At 42.7% G+C, this 15,911-nt stretch overlaps 1 protein-coding gene across 1 annotated transcript in view; it reads right to left on the reverse strand.

Moving 5' to 3' along the window:
• Positions 1-394: 394 nt before the first annotated feature.
• The window catches only part of LOC150009430 (ATP-binding cassette sub-family A member 17-like), a 42,208-nt gene continuing 26,691 nt past the window's right edge, over positions 395-15,911 (reverse strand). Inside the window, 5 exon segments of the mRNA XM_090279369.1 lie at positions 395-526; positions 1,027-1,099; positions 1,234-1,428; positions 1,686-1,866; positions 4,330-4,519. Coding sequence (XP_090135495.1) covers positions 395-526; positions 1,027-1,099; positions 1,234-1,428; positions 1,686-1,866; positions 4,330-4,519 — 771 coding nt within the window.

The raw sequence follows: 15,911 nt of genomic DNA on the forward strand, positions 1-15,911 counted from the left end.
ACCATGGCCACCTTCAGGCGACTGCTCCTTGAGAGGACACTGTAGGTGTTTCTCTGAGGCTGCTTCCATGGACAGGTCTCAATGAGGCCACAGGCCACCAGGTAGGACTCAAGGAAATTATTTTCCACCAAAATGCACCTGGGTTTTCCACTAGGACTTTAAGGCGAGTATCCTCAATCTGTTAGAGAGCCACCCCATTCCTCTGCCCCTGAGCTGAGCTCACTGGGACCACCAGTTGCCTCTGTAAACCTTGTAGCCCATGGCAGGCTATGAACACTTGGGTTAACCTAGCACTGAGGACTTTTTATTACAGCAAGACAGACTTTGAGGGAAGTGGTGAGGGAGGTTGGGAGAGAGATGGTGATGATGAGGGACCTGTTGGCTCTGCTTGCCTTTATTTGTTTTCCACTTGGGTGGGTGGCCCAGGACAGGTGAAGCTTAGGAAGATGTCCTCCAGGGAGACCTTGCTGACTGAGTAGTCATCCAGCATGTACTTCTTCTTGGCTTGCTCCAGAGTGCCAAATACCTATGGAAGGTAGGAGGCCACTGTGGATGGTGGGCGCTTAGGGAGGGGAGAGGAGACAACAGAGAGTGGAAAGAGGGAGGGCCTCTGGGGTTGTAACAAGACCCCCTAAAAGTCCCATCCCTCTTTAATCTGCAGCCAGAGCCAACAAGTCAGTCCTATGGAATTCAGCTGTCTGCAATCTCAGGGAAAGAGTCCCTGCTTGGGAATGGTGCCAGTAAGCAGAGATCCTGGCTGGGTCCTTGGCTTGCTGTGTGACACTGGGTATGTGGCATTTCCTGTCTGGGCCTGCTGCCCTCTCTGTGAAATGAGGAGGAGCTGGTCTCTGGGGTCCCTTCCAGCTTAAGCATCTTATAGTCTATGAAATCCATGTGAACATTGTCATGGAGACATCAGAGTGGAATTGCAGCAGCACTGAACGTAACTTCTACCCAAAAGAGAAAACACCAGAAAGCAGGTAACATCAGAGCTGTGCTCCCTTCAATGCTCAGGTATGTGCTCACCTTCTCCCAGCTGAGGTCATCGCCAGGCAGGTGGTAATGGACCATCCGTTGGTGCTCATCTTCCAGGATGGCGCTTGAACAAAGGAGAAAATATGTGCCCATGAGGGCCCAGCTTGGGGGCCAAGGGAGGGTAGACTGGGCCCATAGAACTTCAGCCCTCATCCTAGGGGTCAGGGATGTGCAGAGGTGCCCTCTGTGCAGTGTCACACACCTGGGAAGGTCAGGTCCACAAATGCCTTGAATTCCTGCAGCGCCTCCAGCTGCCCGTCACTCCTGACCTTGACCCACAGGGAGTAGCCGCTGCCAAACTTGCTCTTGAGGTGCTGCGGGCTGCCCAGGCACTTGAACTGACCCTGTGCCATAATGGCCAGCTGGATGCACAAGGCCTCACATTCCTCCATGCTGGGGAGAGGGGGCAGAGGCTTGACATAGGGCTGGGGTATGCTGACACCCACTTTCCATGTACAGATGGGCAGGTGTCAACACCCAGATCATCCTGCTCCTGATTCCCACGCTCAGAGTGTTGCCCGACATGCTATAGCCTGGGGATTCTCCTCACAGATTCTGTACCAGCTGAGGTCAGGTTTCTCCCCACCCAGCCCCTCCCAGGCCATCCCTCCCACATACCCGGTCCTGGCTTATCCATTGACAAACAAAACCCCCAGCCCCATCGATGGGAGGTGATGCTGGTGGCCTTGCTGGACTTGCAGACTCTTGCCACAGTACCCCAGAACAGGCTCCAGGCCATGAGGTTCATGCCAGTGGACGGTTCATCCAGGAAGAGGACTGTAGGCTCTCCAAGCAGGGCAATGCCAATGCTCAGCTTCTGCTTGTTGCCACAGCTGGGGGAAGAGGGAAGGAAGGTTGGGATGAATAACAATTGTCAACCTCCAGTAGCCCAGCCCTCCCCACTTTTTCTCCTCTGTCCAGAAACTGCTCACACTCACTGGTGGGGCTTTTAGTAATATGGCCCACCACCTTCCCCCAGGATGGCATTGTAAGTTGGCTGTCCTCTCTGAATATAAACCATTCCGCTGGACACAGGGATCAGTCCTGGTGAGTACAAGATCAATGAATCTTCTTTAAGGATTTATTATTCTGTAATTGGTAACAGAATATACAGAACAAAGCTTTCCCTTTTTAAAACTAATGTTACAAACCCATATTATGGCTTATATATAAATACTGTACCTACAGCCAGTCATAATTAAGTGTCGAAGTCCAACAATGTAGCCCTCAAACTGTTAAAAAACAAAACAAAACAAAATAAAACAAAAAAACAAGAAAAGTTTATCCAAGAGTGGAGTGTTCTGTGTTGCTTATCTTGAATGATCACAGGATTTCGTCAACTTAGGGAGGAATCACTGTGTGTGCATGTCTGTTTAAAAGTGTTTTAGACTCAGTTTTCACAATAATTTTTATCCCTTGAAAACATAAATATACAAATATGAATCCTTCACAGAAATCAAGTACAAATCAATTAGTTTGAGCTAATTTCAAATACAGAAAAAAGTATGGCACAGAATAGAAGCCACAATGAGGTTTTCTTTAATTATCGTATCACATGTGTTGTCATGGAATTTGTTATTAAGACTTTACAGCCATATATTTTTAGTTCAGTCAGCCATGTTCCAAGCGTAAGAGAGGAAATTATTCATTAATAATAATAATAATAATAAATCAGGCCTATTTGACACTATGATACAAATGGGAAAACTAAACCAGGGATGCTTCCACTGGTCCCAGCCTCAGAATATTCCCACTGAAATAACTACTCTCTTTAAAAAAAAAACAAACCGGAATATGAGGAGGGACTAGATTTAGAGAACTATGCAATACAAATATAAGTTTTAGATAGTGTGTGACCCTCTGAGAACCCAAGCAAAAGGCTCCATCCTGCCCAGTGTGGGCCTTAAAATGTCCCAGAACTCTTCAATGCACTACTTCATGTTGCCCTGTCAGCTCTGTTGCAACATCTTGTACTTGTCCTGTTCTTATTGTGGATGATGTTATGGGTCCTCTTGTTCTCGTCTCTGGCCTGGGACAGCTCACTGGACAGGGTCATAAGCTGCTGCTGCGTGTGTTCTCTCTTGGCCTTGGTGATATGTTTCTCCACATTGTGGTTATCCAGGATGCCCTTGGGGACAGCTCAGCACTGTAGGCCGTGTACTTTGTTCCCTCCTCCTGCAGGTTCTCTTGGATGTGGCAGCTCACCAGCACATACACAGAAGAGGGTCAGAGCTGCCATCAACCAGGTGCAGCTCCTCCTTGGTCTTTACCAGGTTATCCCAGGCTTCTTTGCTCCCACTCCTTGACCTCATCCTCCTTATGTCTAAGCATCTTTCCAGGAGGGCGATCTTGGTGATATACCTGGTGAGTTCTATAGCCAGCTGCTCCTGGCTTTTTATCTGACCTACTGCCAGTCTCTCCAGCTCCTCCTTGGCCTCAATGGAGCCAAGGGGTTGGCCTTCAGGCATGGGGCCTCCTCCTGTGTGCTTCCTCTTCTCCTCCAGCTGCAGAGCCAGGGGGCCATTTTAGCTAACTTTTTACAAATGAACACATAGCATTTACAATGTGCGAAGTTCTGTTCTAAACATTGCAAATGTTAACTGTTCTTCAAAAGACAAGAAAACACAAAAACCTGATTGAAACTGAAGCCAAGCGAGAGAGAAGAACCAGGGACAACATCCCTGACCCTTGGGTGTCTCTGACTTCCCAATCTGGGGAGTGGGGAACTATTGCAAATGTTCAGGGGTGCTGTGCATAACTCCAGGAGAGTTCAGGGACTCAGGAGATGTGTGGCCTGGCTTTGTTTAAGCTAATTGAAGTTAATATCATTGGCAACACGAGATCGAGGAATATCCTAGGCTTCTCAGCAGAATATCAGCAGCTCAGATGCCTCAGACACAGCAGGATAAGGTAATGTGTGCTTGAAATGCAAACCTCCCAAAATCAGAACTTTGTGCAGTGGCAGGAAGAAAGGTCTATCCTCATCCTGCCAGGACAATAACACCTGTGGTGCTGCTACCCGACCTCAGTCACATGACTGCTCAGGGTCAAGAGGAAGCAGTGCCTCAGGGCAGCCAAGACCATTGACCCATTCTTACAGGAAGGCAGCCTCCCTGCTAATCCCCGAAGTGGCATGGACTGCACAGCTACCTCCAGCTGGGGGCCAATGGGCATTGCCCTACACACCAGCGCTGAGCAGAGCTGAAACACATCTTATTACTGGAGGTTGGAGGGCCGAGGGAGCTCCAGCTCTTCCCTGTAAGAGGTGGCAGGGCTGAGGGAGCTCCAGCTCTTCCCTGTGAGTCCTCACCAGCTGGGCTGAGTTTGTGTCCATGAATAAGTCATCAGGCATTTGGTCCACACAGGCACTGGTGAGGTGCTCAGGGATGCCTCGGAGCCAGGTGTACATGACCAGAGTCTCTCACCCTGTCATGTGGTCCAGCAGGACATCAAACTGGGGGCAGTAGCCAATCCACTTATGCACCTGGGGTTGGAAGAAGCCCAAGAGGGAGGCATATCAGAAGGAAAGCTGCCAACTGTACAGCTGCCTTGGCCTTGCTCCAGCCCAGGCTCCTGCCTCTGTCCTGTGCATTCCCACATTTGCCAAATGCACAGACACATGCCTCAGGGAGCCTGAGATGCAGAGCTAACTATTGGCATCTGTCAACAAGTGCACATGAGGCTGGAGCACTTACCTGATGCCCTACCTCCTGCCCATCTGGCATGAAACCTCAGCACCCAGCACCTCCCTACTTTTTGTCACCTTTCAAGTGTCCAGTCAATAGAAGATATTTTATTTTTTTCCTCTAAAAGTATTTTCTGTTAGTTGGAATCTTTTGTTGCACCCCTGCCCCAGGCCTCATGTGGTCAGTTTGGTGCATGCCTCCTGACTTTTGCATGGTCATTCACTCCCTGCAGAGGACTGTTTTGTGTTGTTTTTTGCCAAGCAGTATCACCCCATAACTTGCTTTTTTAGCTCAAAATATGTCTTAAAGATCTTCCTCAGTCAATAAACACAGATCTACTCTGACTCAGTTTACTAACTGTGACTTAGTCATCCAGGGAAGGTTTCTAGATTTTACTTAACTGATTATTAAAAATTCAGGCACATTTGCATTATTTCCAGGTTTTTGCCATTATAAACTTGCAGCAAACCACCTTGGTTGTGGCCATGTCCAACACCCCCCCCGGGGTAGATAATGAAAGTAGAATATCATTTTTGAAAACTAGCCAAATTTTCTTTCCCCATCTTCCTCCCCACTTTAAGCAGCTGGATAGCTTGGGTTCCGAGGGGGGCGGTGGTGGTGGGGGGAGTGCTGCTGAGAAAAAAAACAGATGACTTGATTGAAGATGCTTCAAATATTTCACTATTAAATAAAAAGATCTCTGGTAGATTGCCTTTATCAAGGGATTTAAACCCAATGTTCCTTCTATTTCTAATTTACTAAAATTAAAAAAAAATGAGTTGGTACTGTTTTTTTTAAATGCCTTTTTAGCATCTATTGATAAATATTTTTCTACTTACATTTGCCTGAGTTCATCATAATTTTTATCTTTTCAATTTACTACTAAATTTGTATCGTTAATAGTTTATTTAGGGTGTTTATATTCCTATATGAAACTGGCCTATGGCTCATTTTGGGTCCCTGCCTAGTTTTATCATCTCTTATGAGTTGGTAGCAGCCCATCTTTTCTCCCACAATTCTGAAGGGTTCTACAAGAAGGAAATGATCTGTTTGGTGGTGGTTGGTAAACTTGCCTATCAATCCCTTTCAGCCTAGACTTTTAAAAGGAGTAGGTCTTTGACCATTATTACTACACATATATTTTTATCCTCACTCAAGGACTCTTTCATTTGCTTTTTTAGAGAGAGAAAGGAAGGCAGAGAGGAAGGGAGGGAGAGAAACATTGATGTAGGAGAAACACCCATTGGTTGCCTTAATACACACCCAGACCAGGGATTCCTGCGGGTACGGGGGGTCACAAGTGCCTGTGTCCAGATTGGGCATGAACCCGCAACCTAGGTATGTCCCTAGGAATTTAACTCACAACCTTTTGGTTGCAGGACAATGCTCCAACCACTGAGCCACACTGGCCAGGGCTGACCATTATTTTGTCTCTGGTTTTGGTCTATACAGACAGGTTTTCTATTTCTTGAACCAATTTTGGGATAGAAGTGTTGAAAATATAATTTAATTTAAAGAAATGTGACATTGCTTACACATCTGAGTTTGGCATAAACCTGTTGCCACGGTGGCTCATCTGGGATGGCCAAGGAGCCCTGTTTAGCACATAGTGGCACCACGAACCAATGACAGCTTCACAGTGGAGCTAAATCATTCTGGGGCAGTGAGTGGCTCAGACAGAAATGCATGTGGACTCTCAGAAGTCACTGCTGATTTTTGGAATAACAACAGATGTGATAGGACTGTATTTTAGAAGATGTGAAAGAATGCTTAAAAACACTTGTATAGATAAAGGGTGGTGAGCAGAAGGCTCAAAAAGGTAGAGAGCAAGGATGCAGCTTTGCTAGAGTTTTCTAATGATATCACCGGGGAACACAATTTTTGTTGAGTTAGATCTGACACTTGTTCTTGACTAACTTTTGGCATCTGAATCCAAAATATGAAACAGTTTTTCTCTATCACGTCAACTTTTTAAGGTACAGGATACCCACCCTTTGTCCCCCAAAATCATACAAAATGTACATACAAAGGAAAATAAAGGAAAAATTACCTGAATATACTGTTGATTTAGAGTTATTTTATTCATATAAATGCTATATATTGTTACTGTAAGTCAAATTGTGTACAAGTAGTAAAGTTCTGCTACCAAACATACATATTAAGGTATTTTTATCTTTTCAAACGACAGGCTAGGGAATGCTAAAATGAGATACTTGAAACAGCCTCGTTCAGTTGGCAAAGCTGTAACAAATTGCTTCATGAGACCCAGTTTTATGTGCAGAGGTGATAATATAATGTTCTTTCTGTCAACAAGTGTCTCATGTAGAATGTTTGGATCACCAGGTTTGAGGTCAGATCTTGGAGGCCAATTTGACTTCACCCAATGCTTCTCACGAGCTCTGCTGTCCCACACACACAGAAAACAGGGATACTTGGTGTATCCGTGTTGCTGACCAAGAAGGAAGCAGACCATTTTAAGGTCAGCACAGATGATCCAATTGTACTTGTGATATTGCAACAGATCAATGACTCTCTTTATGTCTTCATATTCTTCACGAAAACAAACTGAGTGGACAATTGGGACTGCACCAAAAATAAATTGCCATTGTGGAGGAGGACACACTTCAGCGCTGCTTGGAGCTATCGATAAACAGATGCCATTCAGTTGTGTTCTAGATTGCAATTCCCAATTCCTCCATTAACCCATGTATGTTATGGCAATACACAAAGCCACCATCCTTCTAAAGTACTGCAGAAATGCACTTTCTCTTGACCGAAAGTAGGATGCCTTAGCTCTTTTTCCAAGCAAGTTTTTCTCATGCAGTCTTGATGCTAGGAGTTCTGAAGTCCTTTTGGATAGTCCCAAATTTCATGTCAAATCATTCAACTCATGCTGATCAAATCCCTTATGAACTGAGTCATCTTCAGTTTCAAAATCTTCATCATTGCTATCACTTAGTTCTTCACCATACTCCTGTTTTTCGAAAGAGGATATTTCAATGAAAACTGGCACTGGGATTTCAGCTGAATGAGGCACTGGACGTATAGCTGATGGTAGACTAGGATACTCTATTTTACATTTATTTTTCTTGTTATGTCTTGACATTTTCACTATACAAAAGTAACAGTCACTTGAATGATCTCTGGGCTCTCGTCAAACCATAGGTATATCAAATGGCAATTTATCACGTGTTCCCTTCATCCACATCCGTAAACTCTCAACACACTGCTTGCACATTCTGTGAAGGGCCCAAGACTTACCTTGATCACCAACTTTTACTTTAGAATATAAAAAATAGGCTTGCCTGACCAATGCGCTGATATTTGTCCTTTGACTGGGAATGGTGAAACTGCCACAGATATAACAAAATGAATCAGGGTTGTTTAGGCACTTATGACGAGAAATAGCAGAGGTAGACATGATCTGAAGGAAAGGAAATAAGTACGTATGTAAATAAAAAAGTAAATTCTGCTAACTCCTTGTATACAGACAAGAACTCGGACTACACTTCAGAATACGATTCACTATATAGAGCAGCACACAACCTCTCACCACACTGTCTCATGTGTAACTGAATAGCCTAGACAAGTATGAACCTGTCACTGGTCTCCAAGGTCATCCCCCACCCCTCCCCACTTGAGTGAGGTTTGCTCTCAGCCAATAGGAGAGCACTAGTGCTTCCCTCAATCTAGGCTAGAGTGATTGAATTAAGATAAACTGTACAGTAAAAACTTGACATGATAGAAGAAAACTAACTGTGGTTTTGAAATCAGCATGCCTATTTAAGTTGAAAACAGCTGGAAAATCGAACTCAACAGGAATTATGTTAAAAATTGTTCCCCTGATTAATTCGAGTGGGACTTCTAGAGAAAAAGAAGCCGAGGAGCAGGTTTAACATTATTTAAATCCCATATTTCCAACTATGAATTTTTATAAACTGCCAAGAGGTAATGTGCAGATGGGTTCCAGGAAGACTAAAGTCCAATTTCTTGACAGCTGGGCAGGATGAGGATCTTGCAGCAGATGTCATTTGATTTTAAATATACAAAGAAATGTAGCATTTCTTATTGCCCGAGTGTATGGAATACGTTTGTATTTTCTTCTATGTGAGCTTCAGTAAATGTATGTTGGTGGATAACTGATGACAATAAGGCCAGATGGAGAATCTGCCAGGACCATGTGTCCTTGTACTATTTTTTTTTCTTTCCTTCCTTCCTTCTAAATGACTTTTTTAAAATATTATTTATTTATTTATTTTAGAGAGAGAGGAGGGAGAGAGAAAGAGAGGGAGAGAAACATCAGTGTGTGTTTGCCTCTCACACATCCCCAACTGGGGACTTGGCCTGCAATCCAGGTATGTGCCTTGACTGGGAATCGAACAGGCAATCCTTTGGTTCATAGGCCAGTGCTCAATCCACTGAGCCACACCAGCCTGGGCTAAATCATTTTTTTAATTGTTAAAAGTTGTCCCAATTTTTCCCATTTGCCCTCCTCTGCCCATCCCACCCCTACTCCCACAGTCAATTCTTATGCTGTCCATGTCCATGGGTCATTCATACATGTTCTTTGTCTAGTCCCTTCCTCTTCTTTCTACTATTATCCCCTTCCTCCCTCCCCTCTGGTCACTTTCAGTCTGTTTCCTTGCCTGTGGTTCTGTTTTGTTCATTAGTTAGTTTATTTTGTTCAATAGATTCCTCTTATAGGTGAGATCATATAGTATTAGTCTTTCACCAACTGGCTTATTTCACTTAGCATAATAGTCTCCAGTTCTATCCATGTTGTTGCAAAAGGGATAAGTTCTTCCTTTCTGCTGTGTAGTATTCCATTGTGTAAATGTACTACAGTTTTTTGATCCACTCATTTACTGGTGAGCACTTAGGCTACTTCCAGCACCTGGCTATTGTAAATAGCACTGCTATGAACATAGGGGTGCATAGGTTCTTTTGAATTAATGATTCAGGAGTCTTAGGCTATATTCCCAGCAGTAGAATTGCTAGGTCAAAAGGCAGTTTCATGTTTAGTTTTATGAGGAAATTCCATATTGTTTTCCACAGTGGCTGCACCAGTCTGCATTCCCACCAACAGTGCTCTAGGGTTCCCTTTTCTGCACATCCTCGCCAGCACTTGTTTGTTGATTATTAATGGTGGCAGTTCTGACTGGTGTGAGGTGATATCTCATTGTGGTTTTAACTTGCATCTCTTTGATGGCTAGTGATGTTGAACATCTTTTCATATGTCTATGGCCTACCTGTATGTCTTCCTTGGAGAAGTGTCTATTCAGGTCCTTTCCCCATTTTTAAATTGGATTGTTTGTCTTCCTGGCATTGAGTCATATAAGTTCTTTATATATTTTGGTGATCAAACCCTTGTCTGATGTATCATTTGCAAATATGTTTTCCCATATAGTTGATTCCCTTTTCATTTTGATGATGGTTTCTTTAGCCATGCAGAAGCTTTTTAGTTTGATGCAGTCCCATTTGTTTATTTTTTCCTTTTATTTCCCTTGTTCTAGGAGGTAAATCAGTGAAAATATTGCTGCATGAGATATCTAAAATTTTCCTGCCTATGTTTTCCTCTAGGACTTTTATGGTGTCATGACTTATATTTAAGTCTTTGATCCATTTTGAGTTTATTCTGGTGTATGGTGTAAGTTGGTGGTCTAGTTTCATTTTTTTGCCTCTACCAGTCCAGATCTCTCAACACCATTTATTGAAGAGGCTGTCTTTACTCTTTTGCGTGCTCATGCCCACTTTATCAAATATTAATTGACCATAGAGACCTGGGTTTATTTATGGGCTCTCTATTCTGTTGGGGGCAAGAGCAAGCGAACTCAGCTTCCCCCTACTTGACTGCCATCTTCTCTCCCCTCTTTTCTTCCTTTTTATAACAGCTTTATTGAGCTACAATTCACACACCATACAGTCCATCCATTCACCACATTCACCCATTGATGAATGGTTTTCAGTGTATTCAGAGTGGTGGATCCATCATCACAATCAATTTTAGAACATTTCATCACCCCCTAAGGAAAGCCCACATCCGTTAGCAGCCACTCTTCATTTCCTCTAACACCCCCAGCCCTAGCAACCAATAATCTACTGTCTCTATAGATTTGCCTGTTCTGGACATTTCATATAAATGGGATATGTTGCCTTTTAGACTGGGCTTCTTTCACTTAACATAATGTTTTTTTAGGTCCCCATTGTAGCATGTGTCTGTACTTCATTCTTTTAAATAATATTCCATTGTATGGGTAGATCACATTTTGTTTTTCTGTTCATCTGTTGATGTGTATTTGAGTTGTTTCCACCTTTTAACTATTATGAATAATGCTGCTATAAACATGCATGCACAAGTCTTTGTGTGGATGTATGTTTTCAATTCTCTTGGGTATACACCTAGAAGTGGAATTTTTGGGTCATATGCTAACTCTATGTGGAAACTTTTAATCTTTTAATTGGAGTCTTTAGTCCATTTATACTTATTGTAATTACTGACATATTTGGATTTAAGTCTTATTCAGGAATGTCTATTTGCTTCATGTGTTCTACTTTCCCCATATGTTCTAAGTTCTTTTATATCTAGCTCTTATTTTCTGTAACATTTATTTTTTATTTTTCTGTTGTGTCCTTCTATTGGCCTAAAAGGTATATACACTTTCCCCCTTATTCTTTTAGTTGTTCCCTTAGAGACTAAAACATGAAAACTTGACTTAGCAATGTATAGTATTAACTGGAACTTCATTTTCTTCATGAACAAGGTAAGGACCCTAAAATACTTTAACTTCATTTACCCCCTACTGACTTAAAACTATTACCATCATATATTTAAATAAAAAAAAAAAATCTCACTTGAGGACATTTTTTTCATTGCTTTTAGAGAGAGAGGAAGAGAGAGAGAGAAACATCATTTGGTTGCCTCCTGTATGCATCTGGGCCAGGGATTGTACATGCCCTGACCAGAAATCAAACCAACAACCTTTTGGTGCATGGAATGACACTCCAACCAACTGAGCACCCACCCAAGGCATAATTGTATATGTATTTTAAACTTCATAAGACATTATCATAACTTTGCTTAGTCAAAACTCACACATTTACCCTTTTTAAAATGGCTCTTCATTTCTTTCTGCATTTTTGAGCTTCCATCAGAAATCATTTTTCTTTTGCCTGAAGATCACTCTGTTGTTTCTTTTTGTGCACATCTGCTGGTGAAAAATTCCTTCAGTTTTTGTTTATCTGAAAATGTCTTTTTAAAAATGCCTCCTTTTATAGTATAGTTTTACTGGATATATTATTGTAGTTGGTTGTTATCTCACATACCACTTATGATATGTTATTCTCTTCTCTTTTGGCCACTATTGTTTCTGTAAGAAGTCAACTGACAGTCTAATCGTTGCTCCTTTGAAGGTGGGTCATTTTAAGATTTTCTTCTTGTGTTCATTCTTCAGCAGTTTTACTATAATGTTCCTGGAGATTCATGTCTTTTAATTTATATTGCTTAGGGTTAATAGGGCTTTATTTATTTGTAATTTGATGTCTTTTATTAATTTGGTAGAGTTATAGCCATTATTTTTTCAAATTTTGCTTTGGCTCATATTTTTTCCTTTTCTTCTGGGACTTTGATTGCACATATATTAACTCTTTTCCTTGTGTCCTTTGTATCCAATTAATTATATATTGCTGCATAACAAATTACTCCAAAACTTAGCTGTAATTTATTATATCATGGTTTCTGTGGGAAAGATCTGGAATCTGGGAGCACCTTACTTGGGTGGTTCTGGCCAGGGTCTCTCAAGAGGTTGCTCTTAACCTCTCAGCTGGGCCTGAAATCATCTGAAGTCTGGAGGGTCTCCTTCTGTGCTTACTCACATAGTTGTTGGCAGACCTTAGGTACTCACTGATGCTCCTCATCACATGGGCCACTCCACAGGGCTGCCTGAGCATCTCCATGACATGGCAGTTAGCTTCCCCCAGAGTGAGTACTGTGAGGCAGAACAGGTACCCAAAACAGAAGCTACATGTATTTTATAACCCAATCTCAGAAGTCACATACCATTTCTTCCGCAGTATTCTGTTGGTCACACAGACCAACTCTGTTATAATATGGGAGAGGACTACCCAAGGTTGTGAATACTAGGAAGGGGAATCCCTTGGGGCTGTCTTGAGGATATACCACAATCTCTTTTACCCTCTTTTGTATTTTTCTACCCTTTTGACTCTTCATGCTTTAAAGTTATTTTGGGGGGAATTTTTTATGTACATATACCCATTATTTTTTATTGTGCATTGAACATTGCATTTGCAGAATTGTTTATAGATGTCATCTGAGGCCTAGGATGATACATCTTCCATCAGAGAAGATTTTACATTTGCTTCTGCCAGGTGCCTAAAATCACTGGTTGTTTAGGTCACCTCAGGGGGACTGATTTGACCCCAAGCTGTTATGCAATCCTTGTATGAGCTTGTCTAAGTATAGTTCATCCCTGCTCCTTTGGTGCAGCCCTTCTGGGTCCCTGCTCAAAGAAAGAATGCATTCACCAGGCATCATCCTGCCCTGGGGGATTCACCCTGAATTCCAATGCCTATCACTTCAGCATCAAGAGCAACACTCAGCTCTCAGCCACCCAGGCTTGGCTACTTCTCTGGGCCTCTGTCTGCACCTAGCTCCCGGCTCATAAGTCTTCAGTATCTTGTTAGCTTTCTGAAGCCTTCAAACACATGTTTTTGAAATTTGGTCATGTTTTTCTAATTTTATCACCAAGAAGGGGGGCAGAGTTACCCAATTTGCCATTACTAGAAGACTTGTCATTAATTTTGAAGACAACAAAAGAAGTTAAAATAGTAAATGTTTCATAGCCATGAGAGGCTAATATTGGTTATAATCGTCCAACCAAACAATGGCTGCCTAAAGATAACAGAAAGTGGCCATGGATTCTGCATGGACTCTGGAACTAGCCTGTGTAGGTTTTTCTGCTTTTTCTCTGAACATTTTTTTGGTCATGGGCCTTGAAGCTGGTTTGATAAACTTCATGGCAATATTATGATCTGTGACATGAACAGTGTACCTTTGATTATACCTCTGTGGTTTGGTTCTTTCATATGCTTTTCATTGAATACATTGTCAGCTGACCATCTCTGTTTTTATACTTTCCTCAGTGCTTGGTAATGGTGTGTTCACATGGCAATGAGCTCCTTGCCAGTGAGAATCACTGGGCCTACCACAATTTTTGGCACATATTAGGCATTCACAGACTGTTTCATTGAATTGGTGCCAATATTTTAAGTAGGGACTCCAAGAAGGCAGGTATGAGGTGGACATAATAAGTCAGAGTTTAAATTGGAAGGTGTCTTGTAGGGAACTAAAAAGTTCCTCAGCTGAAGTCTTACTAACTGGCATCCTAAAGTTCTGCTTGGCATGGCCTCACCATCCCATAATAGTTGTTTACTCCTTACTAGGGCAATGACCCTCTTTCTGTCCCTGGGATTGTTGTCCTGCGGTTTAACTCATATCTACCAGATAACGCCCAAGCTGCAGCTGCGTTCCCACCGAATGAAAAATTCCTCCTCTCCTGAGCTATAAGAATACTGTTTTGACTAAGAATAAATGAGACTTGATCAGAGCACTGTCTTGTCTCCTCTCCTTGTGTCTCTTGTCCCTTCTTCATCCTCACTCCCCCTCTAGGGTCCTCGTTGCTCGACCTGCGGGACGGGTCAAGTGGCGCCCAACGTGGGGCCCGAGAACGGGGGACTCAGTGAAGGACGCCATTCGAGGAGCCGGCTAAGTAGAGAAGAGGAAAAGGCTACGCGGGAACCTGCCGCGCTGACCTCACCTCGGTAAGTGAACGGCGATCATGGGTCAAGAAATGAGCCGACATGAGCTTTTTGTTGAACAGCTCGGACAGGCATTAAAGGCACAAGGAGTAAAGGTTAAAGTAAAACAGTTGCTGAAATATTTTGATTATATCAAACACTTATGTCCCTGGTTTCCCACTGAAGGGAACATTGATCCACGACGGTAGAAAAGAGTAGGAGATGCTTTAAAAGACTTTTATGATACATTTGGTCCAGAGAAGGTTCCTGTAACTGCCTTCTGTTATTGGAATCTAATAGATGAACTCCTATCTCAAAGGCATAGTGATCCTGTAGTAGCTAATGTAGTAGAAAAAGGTCAAAATATCTTAGAGACAGAGCATAAGGAGGAAAGTAGAAAAAATAAGGGAAATGACAGCCGAGAGGAGGATGATTTAATATCTCTCGAGAGTGACGGTGAGGACAAGGTAGTCAAACCGAAAGGAAAACAGAACAATCCAAAGAGTAAGCTGTCAAAGGGTCAGACTACTGAAGGGGGAGCTGCGGCACCTAAAGAAGTGTCGGTGAAATCAAAAAAGAAGTTATATCCAGACCTATCAGAATATACTGCAAATAATTCTGATAAGGAAGAGGTTGATTGGGATAGCTTGGCGGAAGAGGCAGCCAGATACAATAACCTTGGCTGTCCGCCTCTGAAAACAAGGCCACTGCCCTATACCTTACCCTCTGCTCCCCCCTCTGCATACCCTGTCCTTGATCCTCGAAAAGAACTGAGGGATAAAATTGAACATTTAAAAGAACAAATAAAATTAGAGAAGGAACATCAGGAATTAATAAGACAATTAGAGGGGCTAAAAATAGGAAAGCAGAAAAAAGAAATTGAGCCTTCTCTCTGGAGGGCCCTCCGAGCCAGAGGCCCCCAGTCAGAGGAGCAGCCCCCAAAATACCCCAATACTAGGCTTAGAAGAAATGGAAGCATTTCCGGTATCAAAAACAGTAAATGCCCAGGGACAGGCCTGGCGACACCACACTGGATTTGATTTCAAAGTCATAAAAGAATTGAAAACAGCAGTAGCTCAATACGGAGCCACGGCTCCTTACACTATGGCCATCTTAGAATCGGTCACAGATCAGTGGCTCACTCCAAGTGATTGGCAAACTTTGGCTCGAGCGACCCCAGCTGGAGGAGACTATCTCCTCTGGAAATCAGAATATATAGAAATCTGTAAGGATACTGCTAGGCGCAATATACAAGCAAATAATGGGTGGAATTTTGATATGTTAATTGGAGAAGACAACTATGCAATTAGTGACAATCAAATGCAATATGATCCAGGACTTTTTGCTCAAATTCAGTCAGCAGGTACAAGAGCATGG

Source organism: Furipterus horrens, unplaced genomic scaffold, assembly GCF_987537825.1.
Source record: "Furipterus horrens unplaced genomic scaffold, mFurHor1.1.pri manual_scaffold_5, whole genome shotgun sequence".
Taxonomy (NCBI): domain Eukaryota; kingdom Metazoa; phylum Chordata; class Mammalia; order Chiroptera; family Furipteridae; genus Furipterus; species Furipterus horrens.